Below are 20,245 nucleotides of genomic sequence, written 5' to 3' on the forward strand. Positions count from 1 at the left end.
TTCATGCGATTATTCTACTAAATCTCAAAATATGTTATGCATACAATATTCAGTTAACAGTCGGTTATCTCATAGGAGTGTGCTACTCGTAATACTTACTAATTCTCAGTTTTTCTTCAGTGATGGATGTGTGTATAGTGTCTGGTGTTTGTGCCTCAATGGGCGTGGGTTCTAGGGTTTCTGAAGTATCTGTTGGTGTCTCTAGTAATGAAATGGTTTCATGCAGTTTTACTTGTTTTGTCTTCTTGATTATTTTGGACTTGGGAACGGCTTCCACCGTTGTGCTTTCTTCGGGTTGTTCCGATGTAGGGACTTTTTCGAACTCAAACTTTTCATACTTTTCCAGCTCGGTTTTGGTGACCTCTTGATTGAGCAATCGCTCAATAATGTCATCAAGGTCGTCCTGTTTACTCGGTACCTCCACCTCTTTCACTCGCACTCTAGTCGGTTCTTCTTGCTTTTCTTCTGTGAGGGTCGAAACAGCTGGGACAACTTCGCTTACTGTAACCGTGGTCGTGGGAGCCTCATCGCCGGTTTGGGTTGTGACGACTTCAATCACCTCCTCCTTATCTTTACGTTTCTTTTTGATGGCTTTTTTAACAATAACTTGTTTTTGTTGATCACTTTCGGGAGATACAATCTTCCTTTCCTCTACAACCGTAGGTTCTTCCTCTACAATCATTTGAGCTTCCTTTGGTACTGGTGAAATTTCACGGGGTTCTTCCAGAGATGCCTCTCGTTCTTTCACCGGTTTTTTAATCAGTGCTACATCAGCGGGTCGTTGGTCTACCAGAGCTGAAACTTCTTTAGGTTCTTCTATTGTCATCTCAGAATCGACTTGATCTTCCTTCGATACTTTACGAACCTTCTTTTTAATCACCTTTTTCTGTTTTGTTTCAATGGTGACGGTTTCAACTTCAGGTTCTTCTGGCTTCTCAACGGTCGCTGGAAGGGCAAGCTCTCGTTCAACTTGTTTTTCATCCTTCTCTTGATCCTTGCTTGGTTTGGGTATTGGTTTCAGTGTAATAGTATCGGGTTCTTCTGTTGGTTTTTTGGAAGATGGTATTCTGAACTTCACGTCGTCTTCTGGAATATCATCAGGAGCTTTACCTTTCCCCATGACTAAGGGACGTTGTACATCTTCCGGTTCTTCGGGTGCTTTTGGTTTCTTTGGGCGTTTCTTTTTCTTAGGAGATTCTTCTTCGGGTTCATCGGGAACGGGTGATGGCTGTCGATACTCTTCAAGCTCCAATTGTACATCAGGAATATCCGTTGGTTTGAAGGTGGGCTTTGCGACATGTTTTTGTTCCTTTACGTCATCCACCGACGTAGGTTGCTGCTTTGGTTTCTTTGATGCCTTTTCTTCTTCGGATGGCTCCTCGGCTTGTTTTCTCGGTGTCTTTTTCAGAGTTACTGTTTCAACCTGCGATTCATCTGGTTTGATTTTTCCTTTTCCAAGTTTCAAGGTTTTTTCGTCTTGTTCTTCCTCTTGTTTATCTTTGGGTTTTCTCTGATACTTCATTTTCTCTTCAGGCACTGCTTCCTCAACTGGTTGATCCTCCTCATACTCCGGCAGGTCAAGCTGCTCGAGCTCGAGCTTCTCCCGTTTGATAGTTTTAATTTTCTTGATCTTTTTCAGTTTAATTTTGTCCTCTTCTTCTTCGGTTCGAGTGAGCTCGCCGGTACCTTGCTTGGTATCCAAAGAAACAACCTCTAGTTTAAGTAGTTTGGGAGGGTATTCGACCATAACGATCCTACTTTTCAGCAGTACCTTTGGAACTATGGTTTCTTCAATTTCCTTTCGAACGGGAGCTTTGGTTTTTCTTAGTTTGACCGTCTGTGGCAATTCTTCCGGTTCACTTATCTGCAATTTTATAGGTTTCTGTTCCTTGCGTTCAATTTTCATTGGTTCTAGTTTTGGCTTGGGTTTTTCCAGTTTCGGTTTAGCTTCGAGCTCTATTCGTTCGTACTCCTCCAGCTGCGTCTTTTCGACTTCCAAATTGAGTAAACGCTCAAGTTCAGTATCCTCGGCTGCTTCGCCTGGTTTCTTTACTTTCCGAACCTTCTTCGGTACTTTTCGAAGCTCCACGCTCTCTACCGATTGAGGTGTTTCCTTTTCCATTTGTTTAAGTGATTTTTCTTCGTAGGTTAAGAACTCCTTGGAGATTTCCTCCACCAATGCTTCTTGTTTCGTTGGCTCCGTATAAGTTAGTTCCGTAACAACAAATTCGTGTGATAATTCCTCCGGCTTTTCCGGAAGTGGTAGTTCAGGTTCTAACGGATTTAATGTTTTTTCATGTTTCTCATCTTCAGCTTCTTCAGGAATATCTTCGGACTCTCCCTCCGAGCCTGTACTCTTCGTGGTTTTCTTTTTGATTATCTTTTTCCTTATTGTGGTTTGGCGGGTTCCATCCAACGGAGCTTCCTGATCAGCGATATCTTCAACAACTGTCGGAATCAATTCTACCTTTTGGAGCACCTCCGGCTCTGTGACTTCTTCAATGGTAGGTTCTTCAGCGATGGGTTCAGTCGGTTTTTCAATAACAGACTCAGTGAGCTCTTTTTTCACCTTCTTTTTCGTTTTCGGTTTAGAGAGAATATCCTGTATGTCTGTAATTTCGGCGACAGATGGTGTTGGTTGTTCCAAAACCATTTCCAGCACATCCTTAGATTTTCTTCTTGGTTCGAGCTCAACACGTTCGTAAACTTCAAGTTCTGTTTTCTTTACTTCCAGATTGAGAAGTTTTTCTATAATATCATCTGCAGTGTCATTGGTTTTGATGACTTTTACTTTCTTCTTCTCCGGTTTGGCTTTTACGGCAACTGGCTGCTGACCGATTGTCTGTTCTTCCGGTGAAGCTGGAAGTATTTCTGTAGGTTCCTGCTCAGTTTCAATAATCGTAATGGTTGTTTCAGGAGCCTTATTATCTTCCTGCACAGTTACAACCTCTACCTTTTCTTCCTTGTCTCCTATCTTCTTTTTGATCGTCCTCTTTTTGGTAACCTGTTTTTTGGGCTCGCCTAGCTCCGATATAATTTCTATGACTTTAATCTCCTCAGGAAGCTCTTCAATGACGGCCATTTCCTGCGGAGCAGCTTCAACCATAATCTCTTCGGGTTGTTCGAATGAAAGCTCTTTCTCGGTAACGGTCACAGAAGTTACTGGTTCAGAGTCCCCGATTTGTGTCGTGATTAGCTCCGTTGTCTCTTCTTTTTTGCCGATCTTTTTCTTGATGACCTTCTTCTTGGTTATTTGCTTTGTTTCAGCTCCATCGTCTGTATGGTGTATGACCACAGTTGCGGGGAACTCCTCTACATAACTTTCTTCTATTTTTCGAGATCGAGGCTTGAATTCTACATCAATCTTCTCGTATTTTTCAAGTTCAGTTTTCTTCACTTCCAGATTTAGAAGGCGCTCTATTATGTCGTCCGTGTCATCGGTGACCTTCTTCACGCTCTTGATCTTTTTCTTCTTCAGCTTTGGTTTTACCAGCGTAACTTCTTCTGGTGCGGTAGGCTCGATGACATCTTCCATAACTGTGATTGTCGTTTCAACAGGCTTTTCGTCTTCCTGCACTGTTACGACATGAATTTCCTCGATAACATCGCCTGTTTGTTTCTTTATTACCTTTGTTTTCTTCGACCGTGTTCTGGGTTTTCCTTCTTCAGTTAGCGGTTCAATAATTTCCACCTGTTCCGGCATTTCTTCTACAACAACTTCGATTGAGTCCTCCGGTTGTAGTTTTAACTCGGCAGTTTCTTCCTGAGGTTGCTCCTCTGTAGTCTCTTTAGCCATCACTTTCCTTCTTTTAATTTTTGTGACTTTTCTGCTTGCCACTGGAAGCTCCGGAACTTCTTCAACGACGACCGTGTCTTGTGGAATATATTCCATTTCCAAAGGTGCAACTTCCTCCGTGAATTCTATAGATGTTTCTGGTGCCATATCACCCTTCTGTACTGTAACCTCTTCGGTGGTCTCTATTCGATCGTCAATCTTTTTCTTTATAATTTTTTTCTTAGTAACCACTTTAGTAGGTTGTTCACTTGCAATGGTGAATTCAACAAACGAATGTTCCATTGGTAGCTCTTCTATGACAGCTTGTGCACCCGAAATAGGCTCTAGATCGAACTCTTCAACTAGCTTCGAGGGTCTCCTGAATTCGACGTCGATTTTTTCGTACTCCTCTAACTCCGTTTTCTTAACCTCCAAATTCAGCAACCTTTCAATAATGTCATCCGTACTTTCTCCTGTTTTTCTAACCGTTTTAACTTTCTTCTTTTTCGGTTTAGGTTGTTCACTGCTTATTACATCCTCAAGGACGGGTTCAACTGGAATCACTTCTTCCGAAAGTGTAACGATAGTTTCCGCTGGTAGGTCATCTTCCTGAGTTGTTACCACCTGAACTTCCTCGATTTTGTCTCCGGTTCTCTTTTTGATTATCTTCGTCTTCGTGACATGCTTTTTTGGTTTGCCCTCAGTTGAAACTGTTTCTAAAACTTCAATCTTCTCTGGCATTTCTTCAATGACGGTTTGTTCCGGTTGCGCAGGAATTAAGAGCAGTTCTTCCGTTTCTTCGCCAAATTGTTCTATTACAGAAGGCACAGGTTTGGAAATTTTCTTCTTCGTAACTTTCTTCTTGCTGGTTTCAGTTACTACGTCGGAACTAGGAGCATCTTGAATACTAGTTTCTACTATTTGCTCTATCGCGGCTTCCTGAGGTTCCATTTCTTCCCGGATGATTTCTGTGATTTGTGGTTCTTCATCGTCTCGCTGAGTGGATATAATCTCCGTTATTTCGACTTTGGGTCCGATCTTCTTTTTAATGACCTTCTTTTTGATAACTTTTGTGCTTGCATCACCTGAGTCAGTTATGATAGGTACAACCAGGGCAGGAAGTTCTTCTACCGAAACTTCTTGTGTAGTTGCAGGTTTTTTCTTGACATCAACATCAATCTTCTCGTACTGTTCGAGTTCCGTCTTCTCCACTTGCAAGTTCAAGAGGCGTTCGAGAATTGCGTCGGTTTGGTCCGATGTTTTGATGGTTTTTATTTTCTTTTGTTTTAGCTTTGTCTTTGACTTTTCTGGTTCTTCAATCAGCTCTTGTTCTGTAACTGTTATAACGGTTTCTGGGGCGTCATCGTTTTCTTGCACAGTTACTATTTCCACATGCTCTTCTTTTCCGGGCGTTTTCTTTTTCACGACGCGTTTCCTTGTGACAATTTTTTTGCTCTCTCCACTATCCGTAACAGTTTCTGTAACCTGAATATCTTCTGGTAGTTCTTCGATAACAGGGAAAGGAGTCAGTTCTTCGGTCTCCACAAACTCGGCGACTAATGGCTGAACAGTGTCATCTTCAACAGTTACAGTTTCATTATCTGTCCTAGTGTCAACCCTCTTTTTCTTCACGACCTTTCGTTTCGTACCCACAATTGTAAATTCAGGAGTTATTGTTTCGTCTTCAATTGGTTCTATCGATAACACATCTTCAAGAGGAATGTTCTCGACTTGTTCTTGTATTAGTGTTTGTGTTTGTTTCTTCTTGAGGATTTTCTGTGTTTCAACTGGTTGTTTGCATGGCATGGCTGATTCTTCTGATTCTGTATGTATGCTGTACGGTGTGACGGAGTCTGTACAAATATTAAAAACATGATAAAGCGGAATCCAGTCAATTTATGAATCATAAAATGCACATTAATGGTACACATAAAATATGATACGAAAAATTATTGTCAAAGCTAATAAGGTTACAATCATACCTGTTACTAGTTGACTATCTACAATTTCCTCGATTTGAACTCCAGGAAAAGATGGGGGCATTGGTAATGTATCTTCATCGCTCAAAGATTCTTCCATAACCACACCTCTAGTTTCGGTTATTTTCTTGTTTGTAGACTTTATGTATGTTTGTTTGTCATCTGTACATGTTTCGAATGTTGTGACAAAAATTGGAGTAGTGTGTTCTTGTGTTTCAGCATCTATAATGAGATTATATGTAGTGTACCAAGTTTGGTTTGGAGGATAAAGATGATAGGATGAGTGAAAGTGTTGTGTCTTACCATTATATTCAATTGCTGATTCTTGTGTTTGTGTGGGTGTTTGTGTATGTGTAAGATTTTCGGATACGACCTCTTTGGGGAGTTTCTTTTTGGATTGTTTCTTAATAACTCGTTTCTGTGGCTTGTCAGATACATCTGCAGATTTGATCTTTTCTGGAAGTTCGTGGACAATGGCTTCTTGAGGTTCGAGTCGAGAAGGCTTGAATTCAGTCACCTCCTCGAACGGAATATCCGATTCGGTAATAGTTACAGTTGTCTGGGGAAGTTGATCATCTTCTTGGACAGTGACGATCTCGGTGACTTGTTCCTTCTTGCCTGTCATCTTCTTAATGACGCGCTTCTTGACAACTTGTTTCTTTGGCTTGCCTTCTTCGGTGATAACTTCAGTCACTTTAACCTCTTCAGGAAGTTCTTCGACAATGGCTTCTTGAGGTTCAATACGGGAAGGCTTGAACTCAGTCACCTCCTCGAACGGAATATTCGATTCGGTAACAGTTACAGTTGTCTGGGGAAGTTGATCATCTTCTTGGACAGTGACGATCTCGGTGACTTGTTCCTTCTTGCCTGCCTTCTTTTTAATGACGCGCTTCTTGACATCTTGTTTCTTTGGCTTGCCTTCTTCGGTGATAACTTCAGTCACTTTAACTTCTTCAGGAAGTTCTTCGACAATGGCTTCTTGAGGTTCAATACGGGAAGGCTTGAACTCAGTCACCTCCTCAAATGGAATATCCGATTCGGTAACAGTTACAGTTGTCTGAGGAAGTTGATCATCTTCTTGGACAGTGACGATTTCGGTGACTTGTTCCTTCTTGCCTGCCTTCTTCTTAATGACGCGCTTCTTGACAACTTGTTTCTTAGGCTTGCCTTCTTCGGTGATGACTTCAGTCACTTTAACCTCTTCAGGAAGTTCTTCGACAATGGCTTCTTCAGGTTCAATACGGGAAGGCTTGAACTCAGTCACCTCCTCAAATGGAATATCCGATTCGGTAACAGTTACAGTTGTCTGAGGAAGTTGATCATCTTCTTGGACAGTGACGATCTCGGTGACTTGTTCCTTCTTGCCTGCCTTCTTCTTAATGACGCGCTTCTTGACAACTTGTTTCTTTGGCTTGCCTTTTTCGGTGATGACTTCAGTCACTTTAACCTCTTCAGGAAGTTCTTCGACAATGGCTTCTTGAGGTTCAATACGGGAAGGCTTGAACTCAGTCACCTCCTCAAATGGAATATCCGATTCGGTAACAGTTACAGTTGTCTGAGGAAGTTGATCATCTTCTTGGACAGTGACGATCTCGGTGACTTGCTCCTTCTTGCCTGCCTTCTTCTTAATAACGCGCTTCTTGACAACTTGTTTCTTTGGCTTGCCTTCTTCGGTGATAACTTCAGTCACTTTAACCTCTTCAGGAAGTTCTTCGACAATGGCTTCTTGAGGTTCAATACGGGAAGGCTTGAACTCAGTCACCTCCTCAAATGGAATATCCGATTCGGTAACAGTTACAGTTGTCTGAGGAAGTTGATCATCTTCTTGGACAGTGACGATCTCGGTGACTTGTTCCTTCTTGCCTGCCTTCTTCTTAATGACGCGCTTCTTGACAACTTGTTTCTTTGGCTTGCCTTCTTCGGTGATAACTTCAGTCACTTTAACCTCTTCAGGAAGTTCTTCGACAATGGCTTCTTGAGGTTCAATACGGGAAGGCTTGAACTCAGTCACCTCCTCAAATGGAATATCCGATTCGGTAACAGTTACAGTTGTCTGAGGAAGTTGATCATCTTCTTGGACAGTGACGATCTCGGTGACTTGTTCCTTCTTGCCTGCCTTCTTCTTAATAACGCGCTTCTTGACAACTTGTTTCTTTGGCTTGCCTTCTTCGGTGATGACTTCAGTCACTTTAACCTCTTCAGGGAGTTCTTCGACAATGGCTTCTTGAGGTTCAATACGGGAAGGCTTGAACTCAGTCACCTTCTCAAATGGAATATCCGATTCGGTAACAGTTACAGTTGTCTGAGGAAGTTGATCATCTTCTTGGACAGTGACGATCTCGGTGACTTGTTCCTTCTTGCCTGTCTTCTTCTTAATGACGCGCTTCTTGACAACTTGTTTCTTTGGCTTGCCTTCTTCGGTGATAACTTCAGTCACTTTAACCTCTTCAGGAAGTTCTTCGACAATGGCTTCTTGAGGTTCAATACGGGAAGGCTTGAACTCAGTCACCTCCTCGAACGGAATATCCGATTCGGTAACAGTTACAGTTGTCTGAGGAAGTTGATCATCTTCTTGGACAGTGACGATCTCGGTGACTTGTTCCTTCTTGCCTGCCTTCTTCTTAATGACGCGCTTCTTGACAACTTGTTTCTTTGGCTTGCCTTCTTCGGTGATAACTTCAGTCACTTTAACCTCTTCAGGAAGTTCTTCGACAATGGCTTCTTGAGGTTCAATACGGGAAGGCTTGAACTCAGTCACCTCCTCAAATGGAATATCCGATTCGGTAACAGTTACAGTTGTCTGAGGAAGTTGATCATCTTCTTGGACAGTGACGATCTCGGTGACTTGTTCCTTCTTGCCTGCCTTCTTCTTAATGACGCGCTTCTTGACAACTTGTTTCTTTGGCTTGCCTTCTTCGGTGATAACTTCAGTCACTTTAACCTCTTCAGGAAGTTCTTCGACAATGGCTTCTTGAGGTTCAATACGGGAAGGCTTGAACTCAGTCACCTCCTCAAATGGAATATCCGATTCGGTAACAGTTACAGTTGTCTGAGGAAGTTGATCATCTTCTTGGACAGTGACGATCTCGGTGACTTGTTCCTTCTTGCCTGCCTTCTTCTTAATGACGCGCTTCTTGACAACTTGTTTCTTTGACTTGCCTTCTTCGGTGATAACTTCAGTCACTTTAACCTCTTCAGGAAGTTCTTCGACAATGGCTTCTTGAGGTTCAATACGGGAAGGCTTGAACTCAGTCACCTCCTCAAATGGAATATCCGATTCGGTAACAGTTACAGTTGTCTGAGGAAGTTGATCATCTTCTTGGACAGTGACGATCTCGGTGACTTGTTCCTTCTTGCCTGCCTTCTTCTTAATGACGCGCTTCTTGACAACTTGTTTCTTTAGCTTGCCTTCTTCGGTGATGACTTCAGTCACTTTAACCTCTTCAGGGAGTTCTTCGACAATGGCTTCTTGAGGTTCAATACGGGAAGGCTTGAACTCAGTCACCTCCTCAAATGGAATATCCGATTCGGTAACAGTTACAGTTGTCTGAGGAAGTTGATCATCTTCTTGGACAGTGACGATCTCGGTGACTTGTTCCTTCTTGCCTGCCTTCTTCTTAATAACGCGCTTCTTGACAACTTGTTTCTTTGGCTTGCCTTCTTCGGTGATAACTTCAGTCACTTTAACCTCTTCAGGAAGTTCTTCGACAATGGCTTCTTGAGGTTCAATACGGGAAGGCTTGAACTCAGTCACCTCCTCAAATGGAATATCCGATTCGGTAACAGTTACAGTTGTCTGAGGAAGTTGATCATCTTCTTGGACAGTGACGATCTCGGTGACTTGTTCCTTCTTGCCTGCCTTCTTCTTAATAACGCGCTTCTTGACAACTTGTTTCTTTGGCTTGCCTTCTTCGGTGATGACTTCAGTCACTTTAACCTCTTCAGGGAGTTCTTCGACAATGGCTTCTTGAGGTTCAATACGGGAAGGCTTGAACTCAGTCACCTTCTCAAATGGAATATCCGATTCGGTAACAGTTACAGTTGTCTGAGGAAGTTGATCATCTTCTTGGACAGTGACGATCTCGGTGACTTGTTCCTTCTTGCCTGTCTTCTTCTTAATGACGCGCTTCTTGACAACTTGTTTCTTTGGCTTGCCTTCTTCGGTGATAACTTCAGTCACTTTAACCTCTTCAGGAAGTTCTTCGACAATGGCTTCTTGAGGTTCAATACGGGAAGGCTTGAACTCAGTCACCTCCTCGAACGGAATATCCGATTCGGTAACAGTTACAGTTGTCTGAGGAAGTTGATCATCTTCTTGGACAGTGACGATCTCGGTGACTTGTTCCTTCTTGCCTGCCTTCTTCTTAATGACGCGCTTCTTGACAACTTGTTTCTTTGGCTTGCCTTCTTCGGTGATAACTTCAGTCACTTTAACCTCTTCAGGAAGTTCTTCGACAATGGCTTCTTGAGGTTCAATACGGGAAGGCTTGAACTCAGTCACCTCCTCAAATGGAATATCCGATTCGGTAACAGTTACAGTTGTCTGAGGAAGTTGATCATCTTCTTGGACAGTGACGATCTCGGTGACTTGTTCCTTCTTGCCTGCCTTCTTCTTAATGACGCGCTTCTTGACAACTTGTTTCTTTGGCTTGCCTTCTTCGGTGATAACTTCAGTCACTTTAACCTCTTCAGGAAGTTCTTCGACAATGGCTTCTTGAGGTTCAATACGGGAAGGCTTGAACTCAGTCACCTCCTCAAATGGAATATCCGATTCGGTAACAGTTACAGTTGTCTGAGGAAGTTGATCATCTTCTTGGACAGTGACGATCTCGGTGACTTGTTCCTTCTTGCCTGCCTTCTTCTTAATGACGCGCTTCTTGACAACTTGTTTCTTTGACTTGCCTTCTTCGGTGATAACTTCAGTCACTTTAACCTCTTCAGGAAGTTCTTCGACAATGGCTTCTTGAGGTTCAATACGGGAAGGCTTGAACTCAGTCACCTCCTCAAATGGAATATCCGATTCGGTAACAGTTACAGTTGTCTGAGGAAGTTGATCATCTTCTTGGACAGTGACGATCTCGGTGACTTGTTCCTTCTTGCCTGCCTTCTTCTTAATGACGCGCTTCTTGACAACTTGTTTCTTTAGCTTGCCTTCTTCGGTGATGACTTCAGTCACTTTAACCTCTTCAGGGAGTTCTTCGACAATGGCTTCTTGAGGTTCAATACGGGAAGGCTTGAACTCAGTCACCTCCTCAAATGGAATATCCGATTCGGTAACAGTTACAGTTGTCTGAGGAAGTTGATCATCTTCTTGGACAGTGACGATCTCGGTGACTTGTTCCTTCTTGCCTGCCTTCTTCTTAATAACGCGCTTCTTGACAACTTGTTTCTTTGGCTTGCCTTCTTCGGTGATAACTTCAGTCACTTTAACCTCTTCAGGAAGTTCTTCGACAATGGCTTCTTGAGGTTCAATACGGGAAGGCTTGAACTCAGTCACCTCCTCAAATGGAATATCCGATTCGGTAACAGTTACAGTTGTCTGAGGAAGTTGATCATCTTCTTGGACAGTGACGATCTCGGTGACTTGTTCCTTCTTGCCTGCCTTCTTCTTAATGACGCGCTTCTTGACAACTTGTTTCTTTGGCTTGCCTTCTTCGGTGATAACTTCAGTCACTTTAACCTCTTCAGGAAGTTCTTCGACAATGGCTTCTTGAGGTTCAATACGGGAAGGCTTGAACTCAGTCACCTCCTCAAATGGAATATCCGATTCGGTAACAGTTACAGTTGTCTGAGGAAGTTGATCATCTTCTTGGACAGTGACGATCTCGGTGACTTGTTCCTTCTTGCCTGCCTTCTTCTTAATGACGCGCTTCTTGACAACTTGTTTCTTTGGCTTGCCTTCTTCGGTGATGACTTCGGTCACTTTAACCTCTTCAGGAAGTTCTTCGACAATGGCTTCTTGAGGTTCAATACGGGAAGGCTTGAACTCAGTCACCTCCTCGAACGGAATATCCGATTCGGTAACAGTTACAGTTGTCTGAGGAAGTTGATTATCTTCTTGGACAGTGACGATCTCGGTGACTTGTTCCTTCTTGCCTGCCTTCTTCTTAATGACGCGCTTCTTGACAACTTGTTTCTTTGGCTTGCCTTCTTCGGTGATGACTTCTGTCACTTTAACCTCTTCAGGAAGTTCTTCGACAATGGCTTCTTGAGGTTCAATACGGGAAGGCTTGAACTCAGTCACCTCCTCGAACGGAATATCCGATTCGGTAACAGTTACAGTTGTCTGGGAAAGTTGATCATCTTCTTGGACAGTGACGATCTCGGTGACTTGTTCCTTCTTGCCTGCCTTCTTTTTAATGACGCGCTTCTTGACAACTTGTTTCTTTGGCTTGCCTTCTTCGGTGATGACTTCGGTCACTTTAACCTCTTCAGGAAGTTCATGGACAATGGCTTCTTGAGGTTCAATACGGGAAGGCTTGAACTCAGTCATCCCCTCAAATGGAATATCCGATTCGGTAACAGTTATAGTTGTCTGAGGTAGTTGATCATCTTCTTGGACAGTGACGATCTCGGTGACTTGTTCCTTCTTGCCTGCCTTCTTCTTAATGACGCGCTTCTTGACAACATGTTTCTTTGGCTTGCCTTCTTCGGTGATAACTTCAGTCACTTTAACCTCTTCAGGAAGTTCTTCGACAATGGCTTGTTGAGGTTCAATACATGAAGGCTTGAACTCAGTCACCTCCTCAAATGGAATATCCGATTCGGTAACAGTTACAGTTGTCTGAGGAAGATGATCATCTTCTTGGACAGTGACGATCTCGGTGACTTGCTCCTTCTTGCCTGCCTTCTTCTTAATGACGCGCTTCTTGACAACTTGTTTCTTTGGCTTACCTTCTTCGGTGATAACTTCAGTCACTTTAACCACTTCAGGAAGTTCTTCGACAATGGCTTCTTGAGGTTCAATACGGGAAGGCTTGAACTCAGTCACCTCCTCGAATGGAATATCCGATTCGGTAACAGTTACAGTTGTCTGGGGAAGTTGATCATCTTCTTGGACAGTGACGATCTCGGTGACTTGTTCCTTCTTGCCTGCCTTCTTCTTAATGACGCGCTTCTTGACAACTTGTTTCTTTGGCTTGCCTTCTTCGGTGATAACTTCAGTCACTTTAACCTCTTCAGGAAGTTCTTCGACAATGGCTTCTTGAGGTTTAATACGGGAAGGCTTGAACTCAGTCACCTCCTCGAACGGAATATCCGATTCGGTAACAGTTACAGTTGTCTGAGGAAGTTGATCATCTTCTTGGACAGTGACGATCTCGGTGACTTGTTCCTTCTTGCCTGCCTTCTTCTTAATGACGCGCTTCTTGACAACTTGTTTCTTTGGCTTGCCTTCTTCGGTGATAACTTCAGTCACTTTAACCTCTTCAGGAAGTTCTTCGACAATGGCTTCTTGAGGTTCAATACGGGAAGGCTTGAACTCAGTCACCTCCTCGAATGGAATATCCGATTCGGTAACAGTTACAGTTGTCTGGGGAAGTTGATCATCTTCTTGGACAGTGACGATCTCGGTGACTTGTTCCTTCTTGCCTGCCTTCTTCTTAATGACGCGCTTCTTGACAACTTGTTTCTTTGGCTTGCCTTCTTCGGTGATAACTTCAGTCACTTTAACCTCTTCAGGAAGTTCATGGACAATGGCTTCTTGAGGTTCAATACGGGAAGGCTTGAACTCAGTCACCTCCCCAAATGGAATATCCGATTCGGTAATAGTTACAGTTGTCTGAGGAAGTTGATCATCTTCTTGGACAGTGACGATCTCGGTGATTTGCTCCTTCTTGCCTGCCTTCTTCTTAATGACGCGCTTCTTGACAACTTGTTTCTTTGGCTTGCCTTCTTCGGTGATGACTTCAGTCACTTTAACCTCTTCAGGAAGTTCATGGACAATGGCTTCTTGAGGTTCAATACGGGAAGGCTTGAACTCAGTCACCTCCTCAAATGGAATATCCGATTCGGTAACAGTTACAGTTGTCTGGGGAAGTTGATCATCTTCTTGGACAGTGACGATCTCGGTTACTTGTTCCTTCTTGCCTGCCTTCTTCTTAATGACGCGCTTCTTGACAACTTGTTTCTTTGGCTTGCCTTCTTCGGTGATGACTTCAGTCACTTTAACCTCTTCAGGAAGTTCTTCGACAATGGCTTCTTGAGGTTCAATACGGGAAGGCTTGAACTCAGTCACCTCCTCGAACGGAATATCCGATTCGGTAACAGTTACAGTTGTCTGAGGAAGTTGATCATCTTCTTGGACAGTGACGATCTCGGTGACTTGTTCCTTCTTGCCTGCCTTCTTCTTAATGACGCGCTTCTTGACAACTTGTTTCTTTGGCTTGCCTTCTTCGGTGATAACTTCAGTCACTTTAACCTCTTCAGGAAGTTCTTCGACAATGGCTTCTTGAGGTTCAATACGGGAAGGCTTGAACTCAGTCACCTCCTCAAATGGAATATCCGATTCGGTAACAGTTACAGTTGTCTGGGGAAGTTGATCATCTTCTTGGACAGTGACGATCTCGGTGACTTGTTCCTTCTTGCCTGCCTTCTTCTTAATGACGCGCTTCTTGACAACTTGTTTCTTTGGCTTGCCTTCTTCGGTGATAACTTCAGTCACTTTAACCTCTTCAGGAAGTTCTTCGACAATGGCTTCTTGAGGTTCAATACGGGAAGGCTTGAACTCAGTCACCTCCTCGAACGGAATATCCGATTCGGTAACAGTTACAGTTGTCTGAGGAAGTTGATCATCTTCTTGGACAGTGACGATCTCGGTGACTTGTTCCTTCTTGCCTGCCTTCTTCTTAATGACGCGCTTCTTGACAACTTGTTTCTTTGGCTTGCCTTCTTCGGTGATAACTTCAGTCACTTTAACCTCTTCAGGAAGTTCTTCGACAATGGCTTCTTGAGGTTCAATACGGGAAGGCTTGAACTCAGTCACCTCCCCAAATGGAATATCCGATTCGGTAACAGTTACAGTTGTCTGAGGAAGTTGATCATCTTCTTGGACAGTGACGATCTCGGTGATTTGCTCCTTCTTGCCTGCCTTCTTCTTAATGACGCGCTTCTTGACAACTTGTTTCTTTGGCTTGCCTTCTTCGGTGATGACTTCAGTCACTTTAACCTCTTCAGGAAGTTCATGGACAATGGTTTCTTGAGGTTCAATACGGGAAGGCTTGAACTCAGTCACCTCCTCGAACGGAATATCCGATTCGGTAACAGTTACAGTTGTCTGGGGAAGTTGATCATCTTCTTGGACAGTGACGATCTCGGTGACTTGTTCCTTCTTGCCTGCCTTCTTTTTAATGACACGCTTCTTGACAACTTGTTTCTTTGGCTTGCCTTCTTCGGTGATAACTTCAGTCACTTTAACCTCTTCAGGAAGTTCTTCGACAATGGCTTCTTGAGGTTCAATACGGGAAGGCTTGAACTCAGTCACCTCCTCAAATGGAATATCCGATTCGGTAACAGTTACAGTTGTCTGAGGAAGTTGATCATCTTCTTGGACAGTGACGATCTCGGTGACTTGTTCCTTCTTGCCTGCCTTCTTCTTAATAACGCGCTTCTTGACAACTTGTTTCTTTGGCTTGCCTTCTTCGGTGATGACTTCAGTCACTTTAACCTCTTCAGGGAGTTCTTCGACAATGGCTTCTTGAGGTTCAATACGGGAAGGCTTGAACTCAGTCACCTCCTCGAATGGAATATCCGATTCGGTAACAGTTACAGTTGTCTGGGGAAGTTGATCATCTTCTTGGACAGTGACGATCTCGGTGACTTGTTCCTTCTTGCCTGCCTTCTTCTTAATGACGCGCTTCTTGACAACTTGTTTCTTTGGCTTGCCTTCTTCGGTGATAACTTCAGTCACTTTAACCTCTTCAGGAAGTTCTTCGACAATGGCTTCTTGAGGTTCAATACATGAAGGCTTGAACTCAGTCACCTCCTCAAACGGAATATCCGATTCGGTAACAGTTACAGTTGTCTGAGGAAGATGATCATCTTCTTGGACAGTGACGATCTCGGTGACTTGCTCCTTCTTGCCTGCCTTCTTCTTAATGACGCGCTTCTTGACAACTTGTTTCTTTGGCTTGCCTTCTTCGGTGATAACTTCAGTCACTTTAACCTCTTCAGGAAGTTCTTCGACAATGGCTTCTTGAGGTTCAATACGGGAAGGCTTGAACTCAGTCACCTCCTCGAATGGAATATCCGATTCGGTAACAGTTACAGTTGTCTGGGGAAGTTGATCATCTTCTTGGACAGTGACGATCTCGGTGACTTGTTCCTTCTTGCCTGCCTTCTTTTTAATGACGCGCTTCTTGACAACTTGTTTCTTTGGCTTGCCTTCTTCGGTGATAACTTCAGTCACTTTAACCTCTTCAGGAAGTTCTTCGACAATGGCTTCTTGAGGTTCAATACGGGAAGGCTTGAACTCAGTCACCTCCTCGAACGGAATATCCGATTCGGTAACAGTTACAGTTGTCTGAGGAAGTTGATCATCTTCTTGGACAGTGACGATCTCGGTGACTTGTTCCTTCTTGCCTGCCTTCTTCTTAATGACGCGCTTCTTGACAACTTGTTTCTTTGGCTTTCCTTCTTCGGTGATGACTTCAGTCACTTTAACCTCTTCAGGAAGTTCTTCGACAGTGGCTTCTTGAGGTTCAATACGGGAAGGCTTGAACTCAGTCACCTCCTCAAATGGAATATCCGATTCGGTAACAGTTACAGTTGTCTGGGGAAGTTGATCATCTTCTTGGACAGTGACGATCTCGGTGACTTGTTCCTTCTTGCCTGCCTTCTTTTTAATGACGCGCTTCTTGACAACTTGTTTCTTTGGCTTGCCTTCTTCGGTGATGACTTCTGTCACTTCAACCTCTTCAGGAAGTTCTTCGACAATGGCTTCTTGAGGTTCAATACGGGAAGGCTTGAACTCAGTCACCTCCTCAAATCGAATATCCGATTCATTAACAGTTACAGTTGTCTGGGGAAGTTGATCATCTTCTTGGACAGTGACGATCGTGGTGACTTGTTCCTTCTTGCCTGCTTTCTTCTTAATGACGCGCTTCTTGACAACTTGTTTCTTTGGCTTGCCTTCTTCGGTGATAACTTCAGTCACTTTAACCTCTTCAGGAAGTTCTTCGACAATGGCTTCTTGAGGTTCAATACGGGAAGGCTTGAACTCAGTCACCTCCTCAAATGGAATATCCGATTCGGTAACAGCTACAGTTGTCTGAGGAAGTTGATCATCTTCTTGGACAGTGACGATCTCGGTGACTTGTTCCTTCTTGCCTGCCTTCTTCTTAATGACGCGCTTCTTGACAACTTGTTTCTTTGGCTTGCCTTCTTTGGTGATGACTTCAGTCACTTTAACCTCTTCAGGAAGTTCTTCGACAATGGCTTCTTGAGGTTCAATACGGGAAGGCTTGAACTCAGTCACCTCCTCGAACGGAATATCCGATTCGGTAACAGTTACAGTTGTCTGAGGAAGTTGATCATCTTCTTGGACAGTGACGATCTCGGTGACTTGTTCCTTCTTGCCTGCCTTCTTCTTAATGACGCGCTTCTTGACAACTTGTTTCTTTGGCTTGCCTTCTTCGGTGATAACTTCAGTCACTTTAACCTCTTCAGGAAGTTCATTGACAATGGCTTCTTGAGGTTCAATACGGGAAGGCTTGAACTCAGTCACCTCCTCGAACGGAATATCCGATTCGGTAACAGTTACAGTTGTCTGGGGAAGTTGATCATCTTCTTGGACAGTGACGATCTCGGTGACTTGTTCCTTCTTGCCTGCCTTCTTCTTAATGACGCGCTTCTTGACAACTTGTTTCTTTGGCTTGCCTTCTTCGGTGATAACTTCAGTCACTTTAACCTCTTCAGGAAGTTCTTCGACAATGGCTTCTTGAGGTTCAATACGGGAAGGCTTGAAGTCAGTCACCTCCTCAAATGGAATATCCGATTCGGTAACAGTTACAGTTGTCTGGGGAAGTTGATCATCTTCTTGGACAGTGACGATCTCGGTGACTTGTTCCTTCTTGCCTGCCTTCTTCTTAATGACGCGCTTCTTGACAACTTGTTTCTTTGGCTTGCCTTCTTCGGTGATAACTTCAGTCACTTTAACCTCTTCAGGAAGTTCTTCGACAATGGCTTCTTGAGGTTCAATACGGGAAGGCTTGAAGTCAGTCACCTCCTCAAATGGAATATCCGATTCGGTAACAGTTACAGTTGTCTGGGGAAGTTGATCATCTTCTTGGACAGTGACGATCTCGGTGACTTGTTCCTTCTTGCCTGCTTTCTTCTTAATGACGCGCTTCTTGACAACTTGTTTCTTTGGCTTGCCTTCTTCGGTGATAACTTCAGTCACTTTAACCTCTTCAGGAAGTTCTTCGACAATGGCTTCTTGAGGTTCAATACGGGAAGGCTTGAACTCAGTCACCTCCTCAAATGGAATATCCGATTCGGTAACAGTTACAGTTGTCTGAGGAAGTTGATCATCTTCTTGGACAGTGACGATCTCGGTGACTTGTTCCTTCTTGCCTGCCTTCTTCTTAATGACGCGCTTCTTGACAACTTGTTTCTTCGGCTTGCCTTCTTTGGTGATGACTTCAGTCACTTTAACCTCTTCAGGAAGTTCTTCGACAATGGCTTCTTGAGGTTCAATACGGGAAGGCTTGAACTCAGTCACCTCCTCGAACGGAATATCCGATTCGGTAACAGTTACAGTTGTCTGAGGAAGTTGATCATCTTCTTGGACAGTGACGATCTCGGTGACTTGTTCCTTCTTGCCTGCCTTCTTCTTAATGACGCGCTTCTTGACAACTTGTTTCTTTGGCTTGCCTTCTTCGGTGATAACTTCAGTCACTTTAACCTCTTCAGGAAGTTCATGGACAATGGCTTCTTGAGGTTCAATACGGGAAGGCTTGAACTCAGTCACCTCCTCGAACGGAATATCCGATTCGGTAACAGTTACAGTTGTCTGGGGAAGTTGATCATCTTCTTGGACAGTGACGATCTCGGTGACTTGTTCCTTCTTGCCTGCCTTCTTCTTAATGACGCGCTTCTTGACAACTTGTTTCTTTGGCTTGCCTTCTTCGGTGATAACTTCAGTCACTTTAACCTCTTCAGGAAGTTCTTCGACAATGGCTTCATGAGGTTCAATACGGGAAGGCTTGAACTCAGTCACCTCCTCAAATGGAATATCCGATTCGGTAACAGTTACAGTTGTCTGAGGAAGTTGGTCATCTTCTTGGACAGTGACGATCTCGGTGACTTGTTCCTTCTTGCCTGCCTTCTTCTTAATGACGCGCTTCTTGACTACTTGTTTCTTTGGCTTGCCTTCTACGGTGATAACTTCAGTCACTTTAACCTCTTCAGGAAGTTCTTCGACAATGGCTTCTTGAGGTTCAATACGGGAAGGCTTGAACTCAGTCACCTCCTCAAATGGAATATCCGATTCGGTAACAGTTACAGTTGTCTGAGGAAGTTGATCATCTTCTTGGACAGTGACGATCTCGGTGACTTTTTCCTTCTTGCCTGCCTTCTTCTTAATGACGCGCTTCTTGACAACTTGTTTCTTTGGCTTGCCTTCTTCGGTGATAACTTCAGTCACTTTAACCTCTTCAGGAAGTTCTTCGACAATGGCTTCTTGAGGTTCAATACGGGAAGGCTTGAAGTCAGTCACCTCCTCAAATGGAATATCCGATTCGGTAACAGTTACAGTTGTCTGGGGAAGTTGATCATCTTCTTGGACAGTGACGATCTCGGTGACTTGTTCCTTCTTGCCTGCCTTCTTCTTAATGACGCGCTTCTTGACAACTTGTTTCTTTGGCTTGCCTTCTTCGGTGATGACTTCTGTCACTTTAACCTCTTCAGGAAGTTCTTCGACAATGGCTTCTTGAGGTTCAATACGGGAAGGCTTGAACTCAGTCACCTCCTCAAATGGAATATCCGATTCGGTAACAGTTACAGTTGTCTGGGGAAGTTGATCATCTTCTTGGACAGTGACGATCTCGGTTACTTGTTCCTTCTTGCCTGCCTTCTTCTTAATGACGCGCTTCTTGACAACTTGTTTCTTTGGCTTGCCTTCTTCGGTGATGACTTCAGTCACTTCAACCTCTTCAGGAAGTTCTTCGACAATGGCTTCTTGAGGTTCAATACGGGAAGGCTTGAACTCAGTCACCTCCTCGAACGGAATATCCGATTCGGTAACAGTTACAGTTGTCTGGGGAAGTTGATCATCTTCTTGGACAGTGATGATCTCGGTGACTTGTTCCTTCTTGCCTGCCATCTTCTTAATGACGCGCTTCTTGACAACTTGTTTCTTTGGCTTGCCTTCTTCGGTGATAACTTCTGTCACTTTAACCTCTTCAGGAAGTTCTTCGACAATGGCTTCTTGAGGTTCAGTACGGGAAGGCTTGAACTCAGTCACCTCCTCGAACGGAATATCCGATTCGGTAAC

At 43.8% G+C, this 20,245-nt stretch overlaps 1 protein-coding gene across 1 annotated transcript in view; it reads right to left on the minus strand.

The window, feature by feature from the left end:
• LOC129721455 (titin-like) overlaps positions 1–20,245 on the minus strand; it is a 46,526-nt gene that overhangs the window by 12,779 nt on the left and 13,502 nt on the right. The window contains exons 8-9 of the mRNA XM_055674012.1: positions 5,758–5,976; positions 100–5,628 (exon numbers count right to left, since the gene is read on the minus strand). Of these exons, the coding sequence (XP_055529987.1) occupies positions 100–5,628; positions 5,758–5,976 (5,748 nt within the window). The remainder of the gene's footprint in view (positions 1–99; positions 5,629–5,757; positions 5,977–20,245) is intronic.

This window comes from Wyeomyia smithii, chromosome 2, assembly GCF_029784165.1.
Source record: "Wyeomyia smithii strain HCP4-BCI-WySm-NY-G18 chromosome 2, ASM2978416v1, whole genome shotgun sequence".
NCBI lineage: Eukaryota > Metazoa > Arthropoda > Insecta > Diptera > Culicidae > Wyeomyia > Wyeomyia smithii.